Below are 26504 nucleotides of genomic sequence, written 5' to 3' on the forward strand. Positions count from 1 at the left end.
GCCATCGCAGGGGCGGATCCAGGCGATGTCTGAGGGGGGGGCCATAGAAAGTCACGGCTGATATCGATTAGCAAAATAGCGGAATTTTTTGTTGGTGCCTATCAAGACACGTGTTTTTTTAAAGAAAGATGTATTTTAGTAAATCATATCATATTCAGTTTCCAAAATATTTGTAGTACAAAAACAAGTTCGAACAATTTCATGAATATATGTAGATGTATTTCATGAGAAAACTCGGGCACAAGAAAGTATGAGGTATAGAAAAAAATCATTATTTTTGCATAAAAATCAAGATTTAATTACCACAGTTAGAATGATCCGTTTCCTTTCGAATATGCGCCGTTTTGTTCTATAACTTGTTGCTTTTTTGAAGGTTTGTGTATGCCTCCCTCATAGAAGCCCTAGTCGATATTGGCGAAAAATTGAGACAGTCGAATTTCACAAGCCTCTGTTAAAACGAATTTTTCACCAGCAAAATTGTTCGCCATGGACAGCAAGATATGATAATCCCTTGGTGCCAGGTCCGGATTATAAGGTGGATGCATAAGAACTTCTGGCGAGTCACTATTGATGTGTGCGGCCTTACGTTGTCCCTAAGGAACACAATTCCTCTCCTGGTGGTTGCTTCTGGGCAATTGGTTCCTTCAGAAGGTCTAAATGTTGACAGTACAGATCCGAGTCAATATTTGTGCCTTAGGGGAGCAGCTTATGTAGATAATTCCCTGCCAATCCCACCAAATACACAGCAAAACCTTCCTGACCGTTTCCGACAGCTCACCGCTTTTTTACTAGGACCGTTTTCACTTGACGTTGTCGTAAGTCATTCACATTTCATCACCAGCCACCAACCGTTTCCACAATGGGGTTATTTTATTGCGTTTCAGCAGCGATTCGCAAATGGAAATTCGGTCCAAGAGGTTTTTTGCAGTAACTCGTGTGGTACCCATACATCTAGCTTCTTCTTGAGACCAGCCTTTTGCAAATGGTTCAAAAAGGTTTTTTACGCAATCTTCAACTCTTGAGCAATGGAAACAGGACCCGAAAATGTCCTTGATTTTGTCGATATTTTAGACAATTGGTCTCCAGCATCAAGCATCTTTGACATAAAAATTACCCGAACGGAATCGACGAAAACAAAATTGCGCGTAATTGGCTATTACAGTATCAAGAACATAAACACTATTGAAATTTTCAGCCGCTTGGCTCGCATTTTCGCCTTTATCGAAGAAAAACTCAAATATAACGTTTTTTTCTTTGTTATTTTGTCCATCTTCAACGCGCGCTGAGTAAACTTATCACAAAACTGTCGCAAAAGATTATGTAGTACAAAATCTCATCTTTCTAACGCCATGTTGTGGAACCCGATCGGACTTATTAAAAGTGTAATACAGATAACTAAAGCTATCTATTGGAAAAAAAAAATTTAAAACTTAATGAGTGCATATTTTTCGGGAATTCAGGATACACTTTTATAGTTATAAGGTCCGCGAGGGGGGGGGCCATGGCCCCCATGGCCCCCCCCCTGGATCCGCCCCTGGGCCATCGACGTAAAAGCATGGACGGGATATCCCCAAGATTTTCCGCGCTTGTGATTATCGTATTGTACCCATTTTTCGTTTCCAGTCACAATGCGATACAGAAATCCCTTCCGTCTTCTCCTTGCAAGCAGCTGTTCACAAGCAAACAAAAGCCGTTCAATATATCTCGGCTTCAACTCGTACAGCACCCAATTTCCTTGTTTCTGAATCATCCCATGACTTTCAGGTGTTTTGAAATGGCTTGTTGCATCACTCTCAATGATCTTGCCAATTCTTGTTGCGTTCGACTCGAGTTTTGATCAAGTAATGCCTTCAATTCTGCATCTTCGAAAACCTTCTCTCTTCCACCGTCATGTTGGTCTTCGACGTCAAAATCATCGTTTTTGAATCGTTGAAACCACTCTGGGCACATTCTTTCACTAATAGCGGCCTCACCATAGGTATTCGAGAGCATTCGATGAGCCTCAGCCGCAGATTTCTTCATATTAAAGCAAAAAATCAAAACCTCCCGCAAATGACGAAAATTTGGCTAATAAGCTGAAATGTTCAATAGAGAATAACTTCATGATACAGACACAAATCAACTAAAATTTCGATGGCGTTATGTTTACAAATACCTAAGCTTATTGTATGACATCTACGATCTATTTATTTCGACTACCACTTACCGCTACAACTATCTATTGCAAAATGGCGGAAGCAAGTTGTAGGAACACCTAATAGCTAGATGTACAGAAAATCGAGGGATGCTCAATCTGACTGTAGATTATTTGATTATTACTGAAAAGATGATGATGATGATTACTGATCAAATCCATCTAATCATTAACAATCAGTTTTTCGATTGAATAAGCAATAATAGTGGTCGTTCGAAACGAAAATAAAGTGTTCGAAATTTTTCCTACGTGAAATTTATTTTCAGGTAACAAAACATTGAGCAATATACCTCTAGATGAATTTTATTGAAAAACTAACAAAACGTGGAAACCATTGCCTTATGTATGAGATCCTGAACAAAACCCGTATATATTCCAAAATAACGATGCGGTACAACAAGAACTAGCTTCTAGTTATACGACTTACAACTTTCCAATTCAGCTCATAAATTGATATACGGATAAGGTCTCGTTTCGCTTCATCGAAGGTGGAGCAAGGATACAGGATACGGCAAGGACAATTTGGCAATTCTAGACTTGTCCTCCAGATGATTTACAGAATGTGGGGGGAAACGTTTGACGCACTCTCGAAAACAGAGGCGTGGGATTTCAACCTTGTATTTGTATGGAATCTAGCCCACAGAAGATTTATAGGCAACGTTTACGTAAGTATATATTGAAAAACAGGGGGATATTTAAATTTTCCCTAAGTTGTTGAACTTGGTTTGAAATGAACATGTAACTGTATTTTAAGTAATTCATTTTAATTGCAACGAAAACTGAAGTCCATTCCTATAAATGAGAAAGAACTGACGTTCTTTAAATTTATTATGTAATTTTTTTTTTCACGAAATTTAACATTAATCTTTTAGCCGTTATGATGAAATGTAATCACTCAGTTAACCAGCAAATTGACATGCCAATTGAGGTAATAGAAAATTACGATAAACTTTCAACACAATGTCATTTACCTATCTCTTTTCTTTTCCACCGGAAACGTACGAGCATATAAAAATAAATGAACATGTAGCTCAAAAGTATTGTTTTTTTATTCTGCATTCAAAATTGGAGATTTATAAAGGGCTTTCCAATAAGTGGTGTTATTTTTAATATGCCGCCATCTAGGAAGTTGACATCTTTGATATTTGCTTAGTAAAACTACGCTATCACTAAAAATGGAACGATTCATGCTTCAACGAAGCATTGAAATTGTTCAAATTTACTAAAAAAAATTTTGCAGTAACAGTTCGCAAAACTGACTTTTAGGTCATCATGAAGCCTTCTCGGCAGGCAAATGTTGAAATTGTTTAATAACCAACCACTGAAAACCTTCATAGCACCGTTGCTTGTAGTTATGTGTTCCCATTTATATTTGTTCGTTGCCATTCAATTAAAAAAAAACAGAATTTTTTTATGAAGTAATTTAATATGTTCATATTAAACAATGCAGTATTCGTAAAAGAAAGGTGTTTATTTCCATACAAATTCATGAGAAACATAAGGAAAACATTTGAGATGTTTGACAACTAAGTGATGCGAAGAATCAAAACCGTGTGCGTCGCTCAAACAACCTAGAATATTGCCGCTGTAGCTCGTAGTGTTAACAAACACCCAGGTTTTTCAATCTTGAGAAATAGGCCTACACCGTATTTTGCATAAAAATTTAGGTCTTAAGTTTATTTTCAACAAGACGGCGCTACGTTCCACACAAGCAACGAAACAATCGCAGTTTTGAAAGAAAACTTCCCTGACCGTGTTATTTCTTGAAGAGGTGATCACTGTTAGACACCGTGATCATGTGATTTAACACGTTTAGACTTTTTCTTTGGGGCTACGTGAAAAATGAAGTCTATATATGCCAATGCTCCACAATCGATTCAAGACCTTAAAGATGGGATTCGAGAAGTTATCGAGGACATACAGCTGTAAATGTGCGAATTAGTCATGTAAAATTTCATGATCTGGATATTGTGCTGCAACCGTAGCCATGGCGGCCATTTGGCTGATATCGTTTTTTCATATCAAAATGAAACCTTCTCTTACAGAAATTTTCTTTATGAATGAAATCGATCTTTTTACTGAAATATACGAAATTTCAAAAAAAAATGTTGTAACTTTTTGCATCTCGGCTTTTTTAGACCTTCCCTGGAAGTAACCGAAAAAATTCAAAACCAAATAGAACATTCTCCGAATTATATTCAATGATTCAGAGGGTCATCTATCCGAGAATTTATTTTTTCTCACAAGGTTTTATTGAGAGTTAAAGAAAAAAGTCCTTAGTATAACCAATTTTATTCCAAAACATTCGTTCTATACATCATATAAAATTCAATTCACTCTGAAACCCTGAATAAGTACATATTGTAACATGGTACATTCTTAAAAATATTATTTCTTCAACAATCTATAAAAATCAACAATTGCTGTACACAATTCAAAATATAATTTATAATTAAAATTTGTATCTGTTAGAAGTTTAGTACAGAGAAAATCCTGTTTTCTCTTAGTGGAATGTCATTTTGATCAAAATCAATCACTTAATTATCATTTTTCCTCTTCATTTTCGCAAGGATGATAGTACATTGCATCTATATAATAATTAATGAAGTCTCCTACGAGAGACCTATCAGGAACCACCTGTGCAGCTCCATAGAGTGCCAACTGAAAAAAAAATCGTTAAAGAATAGTTATTTATAATACAAGTGCAGAAGGCATTGGTATTCTTCCACGAGTTCAAAATTCAAAAACGAGCCACGAAGTGGCGAGTTTTGGAATGAACGAGTGGTAGAATGAGCCTTCTGTACGAGTATTATACATTATTTTCTCTAATTCATTGTATTTTCATTGAAATTAATGAAATATTTCCATAAATATAATTTAGTGATTTTTGCATTGAAAAATGTTGGTTGGCACAACTGATTTCTTTAAGGCAAATTGATGAATTGACAGATAAAGCCGTGGCGGAAAGTTCGGAGTACCAACATAGAATAATAAAATATAACCATGAAAACTGTGCGTTTCTGATATATTCTCGCACGATTTTGTTCTACAAGATGTGGAAGAATGAACGGAATAAGCACAGAATTAGAGAAATATATTTTTGAAACTAAAACAGAATGTTTTTACCCCGCCTTCAACTGGTTTCTCAGGTCTCTTCATCAATTCTCGTACTATATTTTCAACATCATTAACGAATTTATCAGCAACTCCTGGTTGTGTGTGCAAATGGGTTACTGCAAGATGCACGCTAAGAAAACAATTAAAAATTAGAACGTCTTTGAGCCAAATGTCTGTAATTTCAGAATTTTTAGTCGAAATTGATCTTAAGTGGAAGATTAGAGGTCAAAATCAATATAAGATCCCTGCATATGTCGAGTTCATAGAGTAATAAACATAGAAAGAGAAAGTACACGCAACTTTTACATATCCCCAACATGGTTAGATTATGTTGTCGGATTGTGGTATATTTTCAAAACCACAATTTTACCATATCGTTATGAATGTATATTATATTGAAAGAAATATATTTGAGTGATTCCTGATTAAATATGCAAATTTGAATATTCGGAAACCAATATTTTTCCTAATTGTCGAATTTTTAATAAGTAATTATTATTTTCTGTATCTATCTGCTGAAATCCAAGGTTTGGCAACGTTTGATCTCCTTGTGTCATCGGCTGTTTCACGTCGTTTTGAACGTTTGAAGTTTGTTTTATAAATTTCTAATATATTTAGGTATTTATTTCAATATATTTTGAGTTAATATGAAACGTTGATTCACTATGGGACATAAGAAGTACGTTCTTTGTGGAGAAACTCGCAAATTGAGTGAAATATCGTATCACTGATATGTTTTCATTTCCGCGCGCTTCATGTCAAATTTGGTAATTCATATGAGGGACAAAATTTGCTTTCTGAAAATGACATATGCTCCCTCTATCTATGTTGATTACTCTGAGGTCGAGTTCAATATTCTTAAAGATCAACTCACCCAGAAGGAAATTGTAAGGCATTCAAATTCCAACCAAGTTTGCCCATATCTGTTGCCAGCCTATAAATTTCAAAGACTTTGGATCCAAAAGCGACAACACTAGTTACAGGTTCTCCAAAAATAAATAAGCCATCGATTTTCCTCAGTTTTTCTTCGATGTACTTGGCGGTTCTCAAAATGTCGCCTGTAGCCTTCAAGTATCCATCTGTACCGAAATGTAGAAGGGTAGCCCAGCAGGTTGTGATGTTAGCTCCTGCTCTTGAGCCATTAACTGCAGGTGATCCATATACACCACCTGGCCAATCAGTAGTTACGGTATATTGGAAGTGTCTGAAGCTGAAATTGAAACCCTTAAAAATGTCTGATGTAATTAATATTGAACATAATTATGTTCAAAGCTACCAAATTCTCAAACATCTGCAGACAAGGTTAGGTTAGGTTAGGTCTGCAGACAAGGTTATGGCATCCGTATTTTTGGGACGTGCATGATATATTGTTCATTGATAATCTTGGTCAAACCATCAATAGTGAAAGTAATTGGATTAATTGAGTGTAGGAATTAAGAAAAAACATCCACAAATGCAAAAGCAAAAAAAAAGTCTTTCACAAAAACACTGCTCTTTGCGCTTCCTACTGCTTGACCATATTCTCCAGATGTGACCCCGAATGATTTTTGGCTTTTTGCAGACTTCAAATGTGAAGATGACTATGTTGACGAATTTTTTTTTAGATAAAGAAATGTGTTTTTACTGGTTAAGCCCGGAACTTATTGACTGAAGTGTTACTCACTCTTTGTTTCTGTACAAGACCACAGAAGATCCTTTTGGAGTAAAGGCATATTTATGAGTATCAGCAGATATACTAGACACGCCAGGCAGCTTGAAATCATATAGGGGGATACTATATCCGGCCTTCTCCATAAACACAGTTAGAAATCCTCCCAGGCACGAATCAACATGCACAGGTATATTGTATTTCAAACCTAATTTTGAAATACCTTCGATGTCGTCCATAGTTCCATAAGGGAAGTTTGGTACAGAACCAGCTAGCTGAAAATAAATTTATTCCCATGAATAATTCCAGAAATGTTGAAAAGTGACAGTTATCTATATCAATTGAAATTGTGTACTATGCAACTTACCATAACAGTATTTTTCGTTATAGCTCTTTCCATCGCTTTCAGATCTACTTTGTAAGTCTTTGGATCAACAGGTACATATTTGATTCTTATACAGAAATATTGTGCAGCTTTATCGAAGGCAGAATGAATGGTTCTGGGTACTACCATTTCTGGCTTTTTGATACCTTTAGTTTTTCGCATGTAATCTCTCCATGTTTTACAAGCCATAAGTATAGATTCAGTACCGCCGGTAGTGACCTAAAGTAGTGTATTTACAATTGAGAATTTGATACTTCATGTTATGATGATAATTTGTCTAGTTTTCATATTGCCGAATCATTTGTGATGGATAAAACTTTTTAAATATCCTAGATTATTTACATTGGGACTGGTTATTGAAGGAGCTCATTGTACTTCTTAAATACGTTTTCAAGCTCTTGAGGGTAGAATAAGATTTTTCCGGCGTGGCCGTCGATACTTTGTAACGTTCAAAATATGTTGCGTAATATACATTGATATGATGATATGTTAGGAAATAACTGCACATTATATTTAGAGAATACCGATATTGCACTAGGTTTTGAATGGAAATTCTCGAAAATTTTTTCTTTCACATCTTGAATTCACATTCAAGGGTTATTTCGTGTCCTGTTTCTAAATCCAATTCATATAATTTTGTTGATTTTTTTTAAATGAGTCGAAGAATCATTATTTCAATCGATCAAACAAACACGTGAATGATGAAAACACAGATTGATATTTCGAGAAATATGTTATTTGGTTGAAATTTTGAAATCAGATGTTTCTATTGCTTCAAATCCTTTTTTATGATCGAGCAATGCCAGCATTGCTTCTAGGCAACTTTGTCGGCTTTAGGAAGTATTTTTGTAGGACGTGCTCAACCATAATACTTCATAGAAAGGAATAATAATATTTCTTTATATCATGAACTACTGAGTTACAACCTGGTTGCAATAAATTCTTCCTATATTGAAGTTGCCGATCGAAGCAATAAATGATGCTGGGTTATAAATAATAAACGAAAATCCATTATAGACATAATGTTCTTGCCATTAACAAACTTCCTTTGAATTATCGTTATTTTTTGAATGGGGAACCCCCTCCAGCTGTGCTGTTGGTACAAAGTATTTTAAAGCCCTTATGATAGTTAAATACGTCAACGGCAGAGGGCGTACTGCTTATCTACGTTCTTATAGTCTTGAAAAAAATTAAATCCTAAGGACGCACTTACCGTACCACAAGTTTCAGTATCTCCATGAAATAATTCAGCAGCCATCCTTATAACTTCAGTTTCTATTTTACAAATTCCAGGGAATACATCACAGTGCAATGGATTAGTGAAAAATGTTTTTTCATAAACTTTAGTTAGTAATTTTTGCCATTCGGGATCAAAATAATAGACAGATCCAGATACTAGCCCATCTTTCCAGTTATAATCACCTGAATTAAAAAGCCTCAAGTAAAATTTAAAAGAAAAATATATTCAGCAGATAGGAGTATTTGATTTACTTCTTTTGAGTGCCATAATATTATAGAAAACACAATAGGCGCTAAAGATAAAATCACGCATTCCTGCATCGAATTAATTTCCATTGTCTTAAAGCTTAATTTCAACATTCTTCAACATAAAGATTCTCAGAAATAAGACCTTGGCATCACACACAATATCGATCTAACTGGTTTAATTTAGATGGATTATCTGCAGTTGGCACCTTAGAACAATGAAAGTGCATTGATACATTTTTTTAATGTTTTCAGGTTGACACATAATGATTAGGTTAGTTCCTCCTTATAGTTAATTTAATATGTGAGGGACCTTGCATACATCATTTTGCACTTTATATTTTTTTTAGAGTTAGAGGTTTATATTTTCAGACTAAACTTTTTAGTGAGCGTACAAATTATTCTACAAAAAAAATTCAATAATAAGTCTTAGAGTTTATTTATAAAAATCGAGCAAGATATTTATCTACTAAGCAAACGTAAAATCTTCCTATATTGAAAATAATATATGATATTAATTGCAGGACATTATATTGCACAATTCCCAAGTCCTACTAGATAAGGATTCTATTCAATTAATACAATTCAATAAAAGGTAGGTAATTTACACACCGTGATAAGACTTCTGATAAGGAATTTTGTTATTGGCAATTTTTTTTCAGATTCTTCTTGACATTGCCTTTAATGCATATTATCAATTTCGAAGCAACAAAAATTGGCGATCTACAATGACATAATTTTCTTAAAAAAAATTCAAGGTTGTACAAGATATAAGGTATAAGATATCTCTAGGTATAAAGTTGCATTATATATTTTAATTCATCTATGCTCCTTCCAGACTTGAGTAGTACAAGTTAGAAGAATTATTTGAGATCAGTTAGTTATGTTAAATTAAATAGGTAAAACATAAAAATCCTAGAAGGCCAGTACAACATCATGAATGATTTTCAATAAGATGAATTCATGTTGGAACAGTTCATATTTATCTAATCCTGAACAGCAATGAATGAAATAAAGATATGCCAACTATGTTTGAATAATGTATCAATTAGTTACCTATACGTTAAAATTACTAATAACAAAACATGTAACGGTGTATCAAAAAAAGAACTCACCCATCTTCAAATTGCCTTCAAGTAAATCCATTATGTCCTCATTTTTTAATCCTTTGTCTGGTAGACTCCGTAAATAAGATAAATTTTTCGTTCTTTCACGATGTTCATTGCGGAAACCTTCCCAAACCTCTTTCTTCTTGCCATCTATTTCTTTTCGTACACTTGGAATTAGTTGAATAATATCAAAAAAGGTCCGTTTTCCTCTTTCCAGTAGGCCTAAAAAAATCAATAGACTATTTGAATTATTTTGTACCTATATATTTAAATAAAATAATAAAACAATAGTCATTTTCACATATCACTTTGTTTCATTATTTCATCTCTAATGGATTTCCATCAAGTAAGGTCCGTTAAATATGCAAAATATTTCTTACTCACTATCATCATCAAATATAAATCCGTATAGCCAGGAAAGTAATAACACCGAACTCGTTGTAATTGTTACAATTTGCCATGGTTCTTTTCCTACGAATATTTGATTAATTCCTAGTTTAGCTTGATTTAGAGGAACTTTAACAAAATCCATATTTGATCTTCGGGTTATGCTTCCATAAATTGTTATCACAGTTTTTTATTCCATTAGATAAAATTTTATCTTGGACTCACTTTATTTTGATTACAATCAGCTGATCATACCCGGCTCACGTCGTTATGCCAACTGGCGCACCAGTTGACAGTAGCTCAACCTTAATAATTTCACTTTTACGCTCAAGTTGTACGAACTATTTTTATATTGTTTTGGATAATTATAAAATACAAGTAATTGTAATCGTTTGGCACTATCAGAAATAATTAAAGGAGCCATAATTTAATTATTGCGACAGTTATTTCTATCCATTTGAAATTTCTGTCTATAAAAATTGAAGAGAATCAACACATTTTGAAACCTATTCAAAGTCTGCTTAAAATCTATCAGGATTATGAAAAGCTGATTCCTTTCAACAATGATCTATGGAATTCCACCAGCTACGTTGTGCGCATCCACCAAATTTGTGAAAATGAAATCAATTTTTGATATATCCTAGAAAAAGTATAAGGAATACTTTTTATTTATTAAACTTTTTCAATTACGGTTTTAGACAATATGAAATAATCATCTCTCTTCCTTCGTTTAATGTAAAGATCAATACGTTATTTAATACGTGTGAAATTCTCCAAATTATCAATTGAATTTATTTGGATGAATCATTTGACAATAATTGATGCTTAATTAGATCAGTTGCCGAATAAACACAAACAAATATATCTCTCAAGAATAATTGTATAGATTATGCTATTTTATTGTCCAAAATATCACATAAATGATTAAACAATAAATTTTCATTAAACACTATCCTTATCAATTTCTCTCAACTCTTTTGCTCTGTTTGTTGCTGCTTCAACAGCGTTCATTACGGAACCCCTAACTCCACCCCTTTCTAATGCATGTATGCCTGCAATTGTAGTACCTCCAGCTGAGCAAACTTCATCTTTGAGAGTTCCCATGTGTTTGTCTGTACTTAATACCATTTTACCGGCTCCCAAAACAGTTTGAGCAGCAATTTTTGTTGCCATTTCTCTGTGCAAACCCATTCTCACTCCTCCATCAGAAAGAGCTTCTATAAACAAATAAACATAGGCTGGTCCACTTGCACACACAGCTGCAATAGGATCAATGAAGCGTTCTTCTACTTCAAAACACATGCCTGTAGATTCTAGCATAACTCTTACAATATCAACATCATTTTTTGTCACATTATGTCCCATACAGTATGCTGTACAGCCTTCCCCAATTAAAACTGGCGTATTTGGCATCACTCTAATGATTCTACAGCTTTCAAAAGGTTTCAGAAATACTTCTAAATCATTCACAGTATAACCTGCAAGTATCGAAATGAATAATTTATTTTTTACATCGTCTGCTCTCTTATCAACTTTAGTTATATCATCCAAAGCAGGCTGTAAAAAATGTGGTTTAACACATAAGAAGATTACATCTGCTTCTGAGGCTACATCAGAATTACGAGTTGATATATTAGCACCTTTCTGTTTCCAAATATTCAAGTTTGCTTTATAAGGGCTTGAAACGTAAACTTGAGAGAAATCTACAATATTTTGTTTGACCATACTAAAGCATATAGCTTTGGCCATGTTTCCATCCCCAATAAAACCTATTTTTTCTTTCAGCTTTGGTGTTGTAACTTTGGTTGAGTAAAGAGAAGCATATTTCATAACAGATCTGAAATGATTGCTGAAATTTTTTAAATAAGATGGATTCATTTTTAGCAGGAACGTCTCTATCTGTGTTACAAATATTCACTCATTTTTTATAGTTATTTTTTTATTGATCTGGCCATTCTTCAATATCAACTATTCATTAATAGTTAAAAATTCAAATGAGAAAGAATGTTTAATTACATCATTATTGAAAAACATAGACAATAATATTCACAGTACAAAATGTCAATTTTCAAATCATTTCATAGATACCAACACAAATTATACGACGTTCTATTGGTTGGTAGTTTTGAAATATTGAAACTACCAACCAATAGAACGTCCTATAATTCTCTGTAATTGGAACTACTATCCAATTAGAACTTCATTATTAAAAAGAGAAAGAAAAGTCTTCGGTCACCTGATCGTGGAGTTGTTAAAGAATTTTGAATTTCAGCCAATGATAGAATATCATGGATTGGTTCAATACATAACTAATCAATACTAAGTTGTGATTCAAGTCAGTGAAAAAAAACTTTATATGTTTTATTATTTATAGTTATATTTAATTTGAATTCACTTAAAATTCATAATAAAAACGCACATTCTTCCAAATATATTTATTAATATTTATAATAATATAATAACTACTGGAGTATGAATATTTAATTTCAAGTACTTAACAAATTTTTCATAAATGCGATTATAAGAAAAAAAAAGATTCAATGGTAAATTCCATATTAACAAAACTGCGGGAACTCAAACCAAAAACTTTTGATAAAAACCTATTCCAAGAAGAAAAATACTGTTTAAAGAATAATTAAGTGAAAGTGTGAGATACAATAAATATCAAATATTATCGTAAGGTTTGAAACATTTGTAAGCCTAAACCAAGTTATTTTTATGATTATATCAAAGTAACAATACTACTGTGTAAATATCATCCAAACCTATCTAGAAAGGCATTATGGTAAATAGAATCATTTATACATATACAACTGGAGGATTTAAAAGTGTTGATCAATTATTACTTTCATAGAAGTAAAAAAATAAAGTTAAATGATTTTTCAAGAGACACAAGAAATGTTTTGTATAAAATCCTATTTACAAGTAGGAAGCACCAGGCTTGACAAGCAAGTTATTTTGTGAATCCTCTTCGGTCGAAAATAATTTCGAATCGTGACTGGAGTTGCATTTTCGTACTCAATTTGTTAATTCGTGTGACAATGTCCAAGTATTAGGCCATATTTAGTTATTCGTAATTTTATTATAAATTTTTTGTATAACTTCATGAAATAGGAAGAAAAATTGACTCTATTGTAGAGATATGGAGATTCTAGCTTTGGAAGAAATTCCAAAATGATTTTTGAATATTTCATGATGGTGTGAACAAAATGGCACTCGAATAAATTCATCATACCTTTTTTCCCTTAAATATGTCTAATGGAATGCAATACTCAACACAAAGATTTGGATTCTGTCTGCACTAAAATTATTCACATACTCAACTATGGTTCACTTTGATCCATTGAAAAAAAATTAGTTTCAGTTGTTGGAAATATCCAACAAAAAAAAAAAAAATTGAACTTGAAGAAATTAATTAATGTTTAATAAAGATAAAACTTGTTTTGGATCAATTTAAGGAAAATCATATCATAGAACAACTGAAAGGAAAAATGTATGGCTCAAAGTGAATCTATTTTATAATAATTCAAAACAATTCCTTCCAAATCAGCTTAATAATATTTTCAGTAAACTTTCAGTATATCACAATTACCAACGAAATTTAAAAATTTAAGTTTCAACTAAATGAAGAACATGAAGAAATTCTTCCAGTTATAAGGCCACTTGAATGAGCAAAATATCGTTTAGTCTCTGTAAAACACTAATTATGTAAAAAAGGATAAAATATACAAAAATGTTGTTACATCGAACTAGAGTTTTGATTTTTCCAAGAAGTAGGTCATAAGAAGATCTATTATTTTAAATTAAAACGGATATGAGTGTTTCTAAATGCAAATTATGCATTTTACATGTTTTCAAATTGATCAACACGGCGTTTAGTGTTTCCTTTACGGATTTCTCTAAGAGTCTTGTATTTATCTCTGCCTTGGCGCACATTCTCTCTGTGAATTTTATCCATTGCAGTTTCTTTAGTTTCGTCACGAGATTGTGCTAAATCTTTCTTCAGAGCCTGAAAAACAAATTGGATCATTATTTACTTCTTGATCCGTTCCATATAAAGATTAGGCAAGCATTTTGAGAGGACTATTTTTTTTTCAATATATCACACCTTGTAATCAATCTGAATCTCAACAAATTACATGTTTCTCCACTTTACCTGTAATTGATCTTGAAGACGTTCATTCCTTTCAGCTAAAGTACGTCTGTCCTCCACAGGATCTACAATGTTCTCATCAGTAGCCAAGTCTCTGCTAACATCTCCATTCACCAACTCATCATCTTCATCATGGTGGTTTTCTTCAAGATGTCCTTTGGTAGCATTGGCTAGCTGTTGTGCTTTTAGTTCTTCTTCTTTACGTCTTGCAGCTTCCACTTCCTCTTGAAGGCGCTTCGTCTCAGTGTCTAGGGTTGAATTAGTCAATTATACAGCCATATAAAAGTAAAATATAATTTACCTTTGAGTTCTACCTCTTCCTGGATACGCATAACTTCTTTCTGTTTAGCTTGTATCTCCTCTTCCAATTTTTGACGTTCAGCAGCTTCCATGTTTTTGCTTTCTTCAAGTCTCTCCATCATTGCTTGAAGCTCATTCTGCCTCTTCTCTAGTTCTTCCTTGGCAGCCTGCAGTTCTTTGAGCTGTTGTTCTAGCCTAAATAAAAGAATAATCTCAAATTATAGAAATATAAGTGCTCCAAGTTTCATTATGGAGATTATATCTAGTGGTTGGATTTTGTTTTGAAATGATCCAGAATTTTATAAGGAAATAGCAATAGTTCATAGGAAAAATAAACATTATCCACAATTTCCAATGAATCTCGACTAGTATAATCCTAAAATGTTGTGGAAAAGACAAATTTTCTAGTGGAAGAATTCCACAGAACCTTGATATTTATTATTGATATTTTTCGATCTAACACACGAGAACAAAGTTTTTCAAATTATGAAATCCATAAGCTTGAATACGATCAGACTTGATGGCTTAAAAATTGTGATTCTTATTCTCTATTCTAGATTGAAAATTCCCAAAGACATGGAATATATCAAAGAGTTTTCCTCTTCCTGAGAAACATAATTCCACAAATTTTTATTTCTTATTACTAATTGATGACATGTTTATGATCATAAACATGTTTCAACTTACTTTCTAATCATTTCTTGAGCCTCTAATAAGTTAGCTTGACTCCTTTCCATTTCTTCTTGCATGCTCCTAATTCTGTCTTCGTATTCTTGTTGTTTTTTCTCTGCCCTTTCTCTAGCAGCGATTTCCAACTGCAATTTTTCTCTTTGTTGTTGTTTAGCAAGCTTTTCTTCACGCGCCTGCGCTTTCATTTGTTGGACATCAATGGTGTCTGGTTTTCTTCTTCGCATGTAAAGTTCATGGTTGCCCATGCAAAGCGAAAGAATTCTTTTGTTGATCCTTACGCGGGGAGCGAAGAACACAAAGTCTGGAGCTTTTTTGTCAATTGGTTTAATGATGAACTTACGATCATTGAATGAAATATTTCTGATTTCAGACCATGGAAAACCTATTTTTGGAGTCAACCTATAAAATGAGATAAGAATTGATCAAATAGTTTGTTAGAGCATTATCCATTAATCTACTGAATAATTAATTTCATTATGTGAATTAAATTTATGACGTCACTCTTTAAGAAATAAAACTGGATCACAAAAATACTCCTTGGATTGTTATTATTTCATTAGAACAAATAATAGATAAAGTGGGATTTTGAGATTATTTCTGTTTAAAGTATTATTTTCTTTCAGGATTATGAATTCTGAAGATTACAAATTCACAAATTGCAATTTAGGAAATTAGTTATGATTTTCTACAAATGGTTGGATAATTGATCAATAATACTCACTGATCATCTTTTTCGTAGATGTTCAAGCCTAATGCATCTACACCAAGGTATAATTCAGTACCCTTCTTGTTTCTGATTTCGAAATAGTTAACTCCGTACATTTCCAAGTCCTGGGCGATTTTGAGGTATTCCATCATGGCGTCTTCTCTTAGCATACCTTGATGTTCTTTCCACCATGTCATTATGCTCTGTTCCCATTCATCTTTAGACATTTTATGTTGATCCATTACTCTGAGATAATACAAGTATAAATATTTCAGTTTAGGTTCTTCGTTGAAAGAAAAACTTTATAATTTCAAAATATGAGTTACCTTTGCGGTAAAAGTCTATCATTGGAGAGGAATCCTGCGTTATGTAAATTTTTGTTATAGTCTCCATGCCTAGCTTGGACAGCGTAAGAAGCAAGCAAAACTGACGTTTCTGGTGGACAGTAGATTTCATCGGACAGTATGGCGTTTTTAACTTGCAGATAAAATAGCCTCAAAGTGATATCCTGTATTAGTTCTTCGGCTACGTCCTCTGGATAGAATTTGGCTCTGAATTTGAACTGAAGAGGATTTTCCTTTTTGACATCTTGGCTCATAACCTTGAATGATAAAATTGAATTAAAATATGAATTTTTACAAAAACTCACAGTATCACATAGTTAAAATATATTATCATCATATGCCTAATTATTTCTGTATGAGTTTCACATAAGTATATTTTTTCTGGTTAATAGTGAATAAATGCCGATTTTCTTATGGTTTTATGCCATTCCCGGCTCAAAATTAGAAATTTACATGTCGTGATGAAATTGATGGAGCGATCTGTTCGGGGAACGACCGCTCGAAAGTTGAGAAACACTGTCCTTCTATTAGAATTTTGGAGTAAGAATTTGAGATGTATATCCAGGATTATTGAAATATTATCACACGGTGTGCTTATTTTAAATGTCTATCATTCCATTATGAAATAGAAAGCTGTATAATATTAAAAGAGAAAATTATTAGGATGAAAGAGTAGAGTTTTTGGAAATCAAAGATATTTCCCAAAAAAAAAATTTAATAAGACGAAATGTCTGCATTGAAGTGGAAGTAATAGATTCAATAACAACCATTTTTTGGAGATGAAAAAAAATCGTCATTGATGATGTTATTTCATCAAACTTGAAAGTACACTATCTAAATGACTCGAGGATCCTTTCTATAGAGAAAAAAAACCTTAATTGTTCAATTACATATTGTAATTTTGCATAATATTAATAAGTGCTTGTTAAATCCAAGGACACTTGTGTGAAAACCTTGCTAGTGAGTTCTGGTAGCATCGTTCGTTATAAATAAATTGATAGATAATTGTAAAACTATGAAAATTTACTCGGATTGAATTAGTAGTCCATTGAAAAAGTTTATATATAACTCCATTTACACGAGACTAAAGGAGGTCATGAGAAAATATATCACTACAATAAAATGTGAAATTGAATAATAATTAATATAAGACGTGAAATAACTCATTTTATAATATTTAAGTATTATAAATCAACAAGGGGGTCATGACAAAGAAATATACGAAGGTTTAAATCCTTATTTTCACAAATAAGCTCATTTAGGTCCCAGCCTTCGGGTAATTGTTTTTTACAGTTCCCTTTTACTTTCATGGAGGTAAATGCTTACATACTTTGCATCAAAATATAGTACATCATTTAATATCAACATATGGATTGCCCCTTTAATTTCGATATAAAAAAATCTAGAATATAATACGCTAAGAAGCTGTTCACATGGATTATATTATCAGATTGAAATATAGTAGTTTGAATCTTTCAATTTACAGAAAAAATAACCAACAAATGGTTTTACTGAATAAGAACAATGTTGACTAAGTGAAATCTTTACACGGATCTCGAGACTTATGATGAAATGTGTCCCCAAAGATTCTGCATAAGGCAGTGATGTGGAAAATTTCCAATCGTTCTTAATTGTAAGTGAATGTAACTTTCATTAGGAACATCAGTTATTGCAGAAGCGAAAAGGAACCCATTCAATTCACGCAGCATCCTCTGGTACTTTAACGACAAGAGATATCCTCTGAATATACTTTCCTTTGCAAGTCTGTATCACCGGATTTATAACAATCATACTAACAGTTTCCCGAATAGATAATTTTTAGTTGGATAGGTGATTATTTTGGATTATGAGTGTAGGTAGAACGAAAGTGTTGTTTCAATTACTTGCTTATCTTATCTGGTGAAAACTGAAACTGTTGGTGATGAAAATAGGAAAATATTTTCGTAGGCAACATGATTTATGACTACATTCTGACTATCATAAATCCTATTGCTAATGCTTCGGCTAAAGACATCAACACCAATCCTGACATATCAACCCTCAAAAAACTATGCCTTTTTCGTATTTTGATGTCTACGTCTTGGCTGAATTTCTCGCATATGTCTGCCATTATTACTATGCCTTTTTGGCTCTTGTTTCTGGACAAATTATAGAGCTACAAATCTTAATGTTATTTCTGATGTCATGTTTATGTTTAGTTTATAAATGTATGATAGATTAATATCACATTTTCTGTATTAATACATTATGCAAGCAACAAATCATGATATTCCCAAAAGCATTCATATTTGTTATAAAATCTATCCTTCTTAATTTGAGTGATGTCATGTCAAAAAGATTGAAATGGGGTTTAACATTTCAAGGGTGATTACATTTTCAATAGTGTAATATGGGGTTAATAGGGAGTTCGAGATATTGGATTGGTGATAGTTGAATAAACGAAGAAAATAAGATGGTGTTAAACATTAATGCATACCATTTCCTTCAATAGTTAATTAACATTTACTCAACATCTATATTAAATCGGTTATTGAATCAAGGCATTGAAATACATATTTGTATTAAGTAAAACCAGAACACTATTATGCCAAAAAGACATAGATACTTCAAATAAAAAACTTCGCTCTTGTACATAATAACAAATTGGCATTAGGTTAGGTTGATAAATAACAAAAACATTTGAAATGTTTACATCTTGAAAAATGAGGCCAATTTTTTCAGTCCGAGGTCATCTTAGCTTTGATATACATATTTCCAACAACTATTTTTTCAAGTCTAGTAAATATATTCAATTTTCTTCATTAAAGAGAAGTGACTCAGATTTAGATCAAGACCATTTCGATTAATTTTTCTCATTCAAACTTCAGGTTTTTAATTACTCAAAATCAAAACTTCATATTGAAGAAATACTCAAATAAACATAACTGTGAGGGAATAGTTATTTATAATACAAGTGCAGAAGGCATTGATATTCTTCCACGAGTTCAAAATTCAAAAACGAGCCACGAATTGGCGAGTTTTGGAATGAACGAGTGGTAGAATGAGCCTTCTGTACGAGTATTATACATTATTTTCTCTAATTCATTGCATTTCCATTGAAATTAATGAAATATTTCCATAAATATATTTTAGTGATTTTTGCATTGAAAAATGTTGGTTGGCAGAACTGATTTCTTTAAGGCAAATTGATGAATTGACAGATAAAGCCGTGGCGGAAAGTTCGGAGTACCAACATAGAATAATAAAATATAACCATGAAAACTGTGCGTTTCTGATATATTCTCGCACGATTTTGTTCTACAAGATGTGGAAAAATGAACGGAATAACCACAGAATTAGAGAAAATTATTTATATGTTGGTTCTCCGAACTTTCCGCTACGGCTTTATCTGTCAATTCATCAATTTGCCTTAAAAAAATAAGTTCTGCCAACCAACATTTTTCAATGCAAAAATCACTAAATGATATTTATGGAAATATTTCATTAATTTCAATGGAAATGCAATGAATTAGAGAAAAGTTGTGGAACAGTTGTCAATATGCTATGAATTTTCTGCTGAACGCATTCTTTCGGTTTCCGATGAAAATAATGTGTTCAGATGAAGCTTCTATCCTCGAGAAAACCAACAATTTCATTTCAAGAGAATCTCTTCATCTGTGTTATACAAAAAAATTAAATGAATCACTCATCTTGACTCTTGTGATTCGAGTGTAAATAACTCAATAAATCTCAAGAACTTACCACATCCTCGTCGCTACTATCGGATTCATCCAGTGAAGATGAATAGCGTTTCTTCACCTCCTTATAACATTTAATGGTTTTCCTCAAAAATGAATCTGGCTGCATGAATTTCAAAGTTTTTTTTTTATTGACACAAAAAACGAGTTATCCAACAGGATAAGCGTAATAATTAAAGCCAAGATAAAATACAGAAGCGGGAAGTGCAAAATTTTACTTGCAGATAACAACATAATGAGATGGGAAAAAGTGATTATTAGCAAGTAGACAAAAGTGATGCGAATATTTGTTTTCAATAATAATTACCATCTATTACCTCTCAGGCATGGACAATTCGTTATGTAAGGTGCTGTTACTTCGATCCACACGAGACAGCTTCTACGTCTTCCATGATTCGAAAAACTTTGAAAATTAAAGGAAAACCGTCAAAAGCTTATACTCCATGAACGAATAATTTGAGAATCAATTTTGTTGGAGTTGGAGACAATAGAATTCTTGTTCATCAGCCTTTTAAAGGTTAACTAGAGTGTTTTGGTTCTCTGCGAAAATCGTTTGATCGATCCTTTCAATTTTTGGAAGAAACCTTCACATGGGAGTTTAGAGTGAATTTAAAGTGATTTCTTTCATAGAAAAAATTATAGTTTTTGTCTTATATTACTTTGAGAATTGAACGGTTCTTCAGTTGTATTTCAATCATTTCAAAAATGAATCTAGATACACACAAAAACGAAAAAATCGCAATTTTGCAAGAAGTTTCCTGAACATGGTATTTTTCGAAGAATTGGTCTCAATTAGCCACCGAGATCTTGTGATTTAACACCTTTAGAATTTTTTGGAGCCATGTGAAAGATGAGGTCCATGAACCTTGGAGGTCGTGTTAGTATGGCTCATTTGCTGTTGTTTGAGCCATATTTATTGATAACCAAAACTCAACAGTTTACGAGACATTTGAGTTCTTGTGATTTTTAAAACATTTTCCACCTTACTTTGTTTTCCGAAAATTTGTTCTTCGTTGACCAAATTTGATTATAGATTTCGATTATTTTCGTGGCCAGCGAGAAATCCGGACCTAGCACCGTTGAAATAGACGAAGCAGCAAGAAAATTGAAAGTAAATTTCAGGAGGAAAGTAACAACTGAAGAAATAAGAAAGAAATGATGGAGGTCATTTCAAACATAATTTATGAATTCACTTTCTTCTTAAATTTTGAGTTTAATTGCAATAAAAAATATTCAATTGATTACTTTATGAAATGAGGAAGGAATTTCGCAAGTTTTTAAAATACTTTTGTAATACAAAAATAATTTTGAAATTAGTAAGTTGCAGGCAATTTTATATTAAAAATTTACTATTTTTTTTCTTCATATACCAACTTTCAAAGCAAACTAATTCTCCTTCAACATCTAATACACCATATTTTTGCTCTTCCCATACATATCACATACTTTTCTGATGAAAATATTCCAAAATTCGAATCAATTTTGTTCAACGTAGAAAAAATTGACAAAAATGAAGGTGAGAAATTTTGTCTAAAATTTGCAGTGTTTTTGGATATCTTATTATATCTATACACTTAAATATATCTGATTAAAATGTGGAGAATAGTTTCAGAGATATTGCACCTTTAGGAACTTCCGTCAAGAATACTTTTCCAGTCACTTATAAACACTTTGCCAGTCTGCTGCATCTATCTTGTTCATTTGTGAAGAAAGTAGTTCTGACGAATTAGCATAGTGACCTTGATATGATGCCATATTTTTCATTCAATTCTCAAACGTATGGTAGCGGATGGACCATCTGCTGTTCATTCTTGTTAAAAAAGCTTCTGATGTAATAATGAGGTCAGCATTATAGTGAATCACGAAGTCGAAATGCACGATGAGATAAAGTTTTTATTGTATTAAAAATAGATAAGTAAGATAGGATAATGTCAACAAGACTAATACTACCCACGCCAGTGATTATACTACTTTTGGAATAATCTTCATATCGAATAAAACGTGATATTTCACTTTTTCAAAAAAAGAAATAATTTTTGTTTCAATTCAAGGGTGATATCATATAAAAACTATCCATCTTCAGAGAAAAAAATTGCAATTTTCATAAAATAAATTCAGATTCGGTTATAAAAAAGGAATTCAACAACTTTTTTTGAAGAAAAGTATGTATCTTTTAATATCCTGAACTTCATGATGAAATACCGGCTTATTCTTGATAATGAATTCAACTTGAGAAAAACCGCAAATATAGAATATTTTTTTATTAATTAGTTAGTTAAGGTTTTTTTTAAATCAACAGAATATCATTCAATTGAATTTTGTGACTCAAATGAATCGATTTAAAAATACAGCACACTAGCTAAAATTCAAACAATGATTTCTGACAGATTAGTGTCGTCATTTTATAACCGTTCCAATATTTACTAAAAATTATTACTAAAACGCGATCCAGGTACCTATCTCACGAACGTATAATAATTTAACTCCGAAATGTAACACCTAAAGTTGAAGCCTTTATTGAAACAATAAATATTTGTCGATCGTCTACAGTAACTTGATAGAAAATGGGTAAGACGCCTATAAGACTAGAATGAAGTTGTCTGAACGTAATGATTTGAAGACTGTCTTCATGTAGATTCATGAATTTTGGCGAAAATATAGATTTTTTGCTGTATAAACCAAGATGCTTATATTTTAAAATTGAAGAATTTTGAAGACTAAAGAAGAGCAAACACTATCCACGAAAACAATAAGTTTTTGGTGAATATTTTTTATCGTTTAAGTATTCGGTGGAATGTCCTTTTTGAAATGTTCAATTAAATGCCATCTGAAAGCGTTATAATAAACAACGTCAATTTTTGTACTTTCATTTATAATTGGAAAATTTGAAAAAATAATTTTTGTAAATTTTCGTGAATAGTTCTCGATTATCTCCAAAATGGTACATTCCATGATAAAAATTCAAGGGACATTGTAGTGAAGCTCTGTTGATTTCAGAAACAAAATATTTTTTTCGAAAAAAAGACAGTGTTATAGATTTTCAATAGAAAAAGGACCATCGTACCTCTAGATAATTTTGGCAGGATGCTTTTACCTAATTCGAAACATTACATTATATAAGCTCCAATACCTAAAAAATCAAAACAAAGAATGTAATTATACAAGAGTTTTAAGTTAAGAATCTGATTTTTTTTCAAACTTTAACACCCTGTATCTCGAAAACAATGCATGTTAGGATAATTTTTTATATGAACTTTTTTTCATGAAAAGAGTTGTTCTATCTGTCGCTAAAATTATGAATTTTTGATCTTTTTCGATAACATCATCATAATTACGAAATCACCTTCGAAGGGCCATAGCCAGAGGTAAGCGCTCGAACCTTCAGAAAAATATTTCAAAAATGTTTTCAACAGTTGATTTTAATGATATTCTACGAGGAAATAATGAACCAAAGTGTAAAATTTGCAGTGTTTCCATTTTCGCACGATTCCAAAGGTTTATATAATCGGAAACATGAACCAAACTTATACGTTAACAATAGAACCCACAAAATGCTAGAAACAAATGAAAACGACGACCTGTGGTGGTGGCAGCATAGCATCTTCTCGTTTTATTTGCTAAGTCGGCCATGGACAGGTAGTACCCGTCGTGTCAAGGTCGGCTGGATTCGAACCCGCTTTGATTTCAGTTTCATACGGTTACTATGAGAAATTATGATTCATCCAATGGTTGGAAAGAAAAACGAAATTATGAATGGAACGGGATGTACAGATCTTCGAATGCACGTGATCTCTTGTCGACATCATGGATATTTTTGGAACATTCCTAATAGAACGAAGAAAAAGGGATGGTTGATAAAAAACACCGCGAATATTACTCTATGGTTTATTATATAGTCTTTCAACGCTAAATATTTCGACACGTGAAAAGAAAGAAATATTAAAAAAAAAATTCAAAAAAACGTACGACTTTGTCGTGAGAAATGTGATTATAAGAGAAAATATCACCACGTGACTGCTCAGTTCAAAATGATATTATAGACCACCGATTTTAATGGAGTTCTCACATAATTTCTTCAAACTATAATCTTCATTGTAAAATGACAATATTTTCTAATTTGCGAATGGAAAATATATTTGGTAACTTATCGTTTTTCGAAAAAGAATTGATGAAATGTTAAATGTAAAAAGCAATGATATATTTTTAGAATATTCGTGAACAAAAGACCTAAAATAAAAACATTACCAAAGAGATAAAACTATAATTCTATGAAAAAAATAATCGTACATTGCTGCCCTCAATTTATATGCTTCGTAATGAGAAAGAAGATACAGTACATGTACAATTTCATACGCTGTACAAAGTTTGGTCATCACAAGAGCGCCAGAGAAGAAATGATAGTTTGATATATACGCGGAAATCCGCGTGGTGGTAATCCCTCGTAAGAATCACAGTAGTTAGTTTTTTTTCATTGATTGTTCGAATTTTTTTCTTTAAAAATGTATGTATCGTTTTCAATAAACGATACGATTCTTAAAAAATCAGATCTCAAATTTTAAGTTTTCTAGGTATAAATGAATCATTCAATTCATGATGTATTGAACTTGATTGATTCATATGTATAAACACGAGAAAAGATTTTATTGTATATTTTACGAGGCTGTACATATTTCTAATTGTGCAACAAATTATTGAGACAATGCAGTTCGTAGTTAAATGGCATGATTTAATTTCTGAATATTTATTTTCCAGTTGCAAATTTACGATTTCTGACAAATCTTGCTCATGGTATGATAATTTCTGCTGTTTTTGGAATATTTTACGACTCGCAGTGAGTCATCGCAGCTTTTTCAGAGTTTATTAATAGATTACGTCATCTGAAATGTTGCTTATCAACGAGGTAACCACACAAAATTAAATCTTCGCAAATGCGTGTTCCTATTCATTCTCAAGGCTCATTTGCTTGTTAAATATGTATATCAACACATTTTTAAGATGTCACTATTGTCACAAGAATACCTGGAATAATTCGATAACTCTTGTAAATTTTGGGCTAAGAGAATTATTCCAATTTTGACGGAATCGACTGCACACAGCGCATAATCTTAGAGTATTTTTGACTCTACAGGCTGGTCCTAAAGTAGTGAAACACGATACCACCCTGTTTTTTCAAATGAGAATGCCCAATTTTTATATCATGCTCATATTTCCTATGAATTTCTGATTTCGTAATACCCACTTGTTATCATTTATCTGTGGTACTTTTTGAGGTAGGTCACTTTTTCGAAAAAGTTCAAATGTGAAAAAATAATACGCAGTGTTGCCAATATAGCCATTTTAAATAATATCATTCCTATTGGGAAACCGCTTTCAATTTCATTGTAGTATGACGTCTGATATTGGAGATATTGATACTTTGAATTTTGGTTCCTTAATTCCAAGGATTGGGTTCTCGAATTAGGATAATCAATGCGGTATAACAATGGATTTTTATACCAAATTAGTGCCAATAACTTTCATAATGTCTGAGCAGAGCTGTTTTCCCAACTAGAACAACGATAGAATATTTCCTTGTCTTGACTATAATGTGAATCATCCTTGACTTGAACAGAAAATGTTAGACAAATGATAAATAATGAGGAAATAATAATTAATAGTTAACGTCATCAAATGGATCTCTTCCGAAAAAATCATTGAATGAGTTTTATTTGAACTAATTCGCATTGTACGTCACCGAAAGTTCTGTTCAGTATTCTTCAAGACAATATTTTGCCGAGTGGGCGGGGTCTGCGGGACATGTCTGTTCGTTCATTCACGCTCAGTTGTTTTCCGTCACCAACTACACGGTCATACAACTTACATAGGAAATAGAAATAAATTTGGAAAAATTAATTTGGTAGTGAGAGAGGAAAAATTTCGAAGAAAATTAGTAAAAATTGAAACAAGATGCTAAAAACTTTTCTCCGATTTGTTTATGGTCCAAATATTCAATGGTAAAGAAGACTTTGATGGTTAAGAAGAATATAAATACCTCCAGTAATTAGTAAATCGGTAAAATATAGCAAGGATCGAAAGTTATTAGAGTTGAAGATAAAAAGTTAGTTCTTTTGGTTAATGTAGATAAAAAAAGATAAGAAGCGCGTTTTCATAATTGCGAAAGATGATAAGAGAATAGATGTCTTCACACCAACGGGATTGTCCACAATGAAAGTTTTTTCTGACCTATAGACGAGGTCACTGCAATATACA

At 32.3% G+C, this 26504-nt stretch overlaps 3 protein-coding genes and 1 long non-coding RNA gene across 5 annotated transcripts in view; 1 reads left to right on the forward strand and 3 right to left on the reverse strand.

Moving 5' to 3' along the window:
- Positions 1 to 4469: 4469 nt before the first annotated feature.
- Positions 4470 to 10617, reverse strand: LOC123674846 (sphingosine-1-phosphate lyase). The gene is made up of 8 exons (XM_045609954.1): positions 10323 to 10617; positions 9945 to 10160; positions 8558 to 8766; positions 7327 to 7563; positions 6975 to 7234; positions 6186 to 6521; positions 5321 to 5441; positions 4470 to 4855 (listed from the first exon to the last, which is right to left on the reverse strand). Exons 1-8 carry the CDS (start codon positions 10468 to 10470, stop codon positions 4739 to 4741), a joined length of 1644 nt encoding a protein of 547 aa, XP_045465910.1. The 5' UTR covers positions 10471 to 10617; the 3' UTR covers positions 4470 to 4738.
- LOC123674858 lies at positions 8773 to 9860 on the forward strand. The gene is made up of 4 exons (XR_006746712.1): positions 8773 to 9103; positions 9354 to 9424; positions 9492 to 9604; positions 9668 to 9860. It is a non-coding gene; the product is annotated as an uncharacterized LOC123674858 (long non-coding RNA).
- Positions 10618 to 11200: 583 nt separating the features above from the next.
- On the reverse strand, positions 11201 to 12374 carry LOC123674854 (pyrroline-5-carboxylate reductase-like). The gene has a single exon (XM_045609967.1). It carries the CDS (start codon positions 12201 to 12203, stop codon positions 11268 to 11270), a length of 936 nt encoding a protein of 311 aa, XP_045465923.1. The 5' UTR covers positions 12204 to 12374; the 3' UTR covers positions 11201 to 11267.
- Positions 12375 to 12745: 371 nt separating this feature from the next.
- Positions 12746 to 26504, reverse strand: part of LOC123674845 (moesin/ezrin/radixin homolog 1) — a 31779-nt gene continuing 18020 nt past the window's right edge. For both annotated transcript variants that reach the window (XM_045609952.1, XM_045609951.1), the window contains 6 exons: positions 16501 to 16775; positions 16190 to 16420; positions 15466 to 15867; positions 14780 to 14973; positions 14482 to 14726; positions 12746 to 14334 (listed from right to left, as the gene is read on the reverse strand). In XM_045609952.1, the coding sequence (XP_045465908.1) occupies positions 14170 to 14334; positions 14482 to 14726; positions 14780 to 14973; positions 15466 to 15867; positions 16190 to 16420; positions 16501 to 16775 (1512 nt within the window). In that variant the 3' untranslated portion in view covers positions 12746 to 14169. The remainder of the gene's footprint in view (positions 14335 to 14481; positions 14727 to 14779; positions 14974 to 15465; positions 15868 to 16189; positions 16421 to 16500; positions 16776 to 26504) is intronic.

Source organism: Harmonia axyridis, chromosome 3 (genome assembly GCF_914767665.1).
Source record: "Harmonia axyridis chromosome 3, icHarAxyr1.1, whole genome shotgun sequence".
Classification (NCBI taxonomy): domain Eukaryota; kingdom Metazoa; phylum Arthropoda; class Insecta; order Coleoptera; family Coccinellidae; genus Harmonia; species Harmonia axyridis.

Excerpts from the sequence above, each read along its gene's own strand:
- LOC123674846 (XM_045609954.1), bottom strand. The coding sequence starts at position 10,470 with ATGGATTTTGTTAAAGTTCCTCTAAATCAAGCTAAACTAGGAATTAAT. Across the intron at positions 6,522-6,974 it reads GTCTTGTACAGAAACAAAGA|CTTCAGACACTTCCAATATA; the intron begins GTGAGTAACACT and ends TTTCAATTTCAG. Across the intron at positions 4,856-5,320 it reads AGAAACCAGTTGAAGGCGGG|TTGGCACTCTATGGAGCTGC; the intron begins GTAAAAACATTC and ends TTTTTTTTTCAG.
- LOC123674854 (XM_045609967.1), bottom strand. The coding sequence starts at position 12,203 with ATGAATCCATCTTATTTAAAAAATTTCAGCAATCATTTCAGATCTGTT.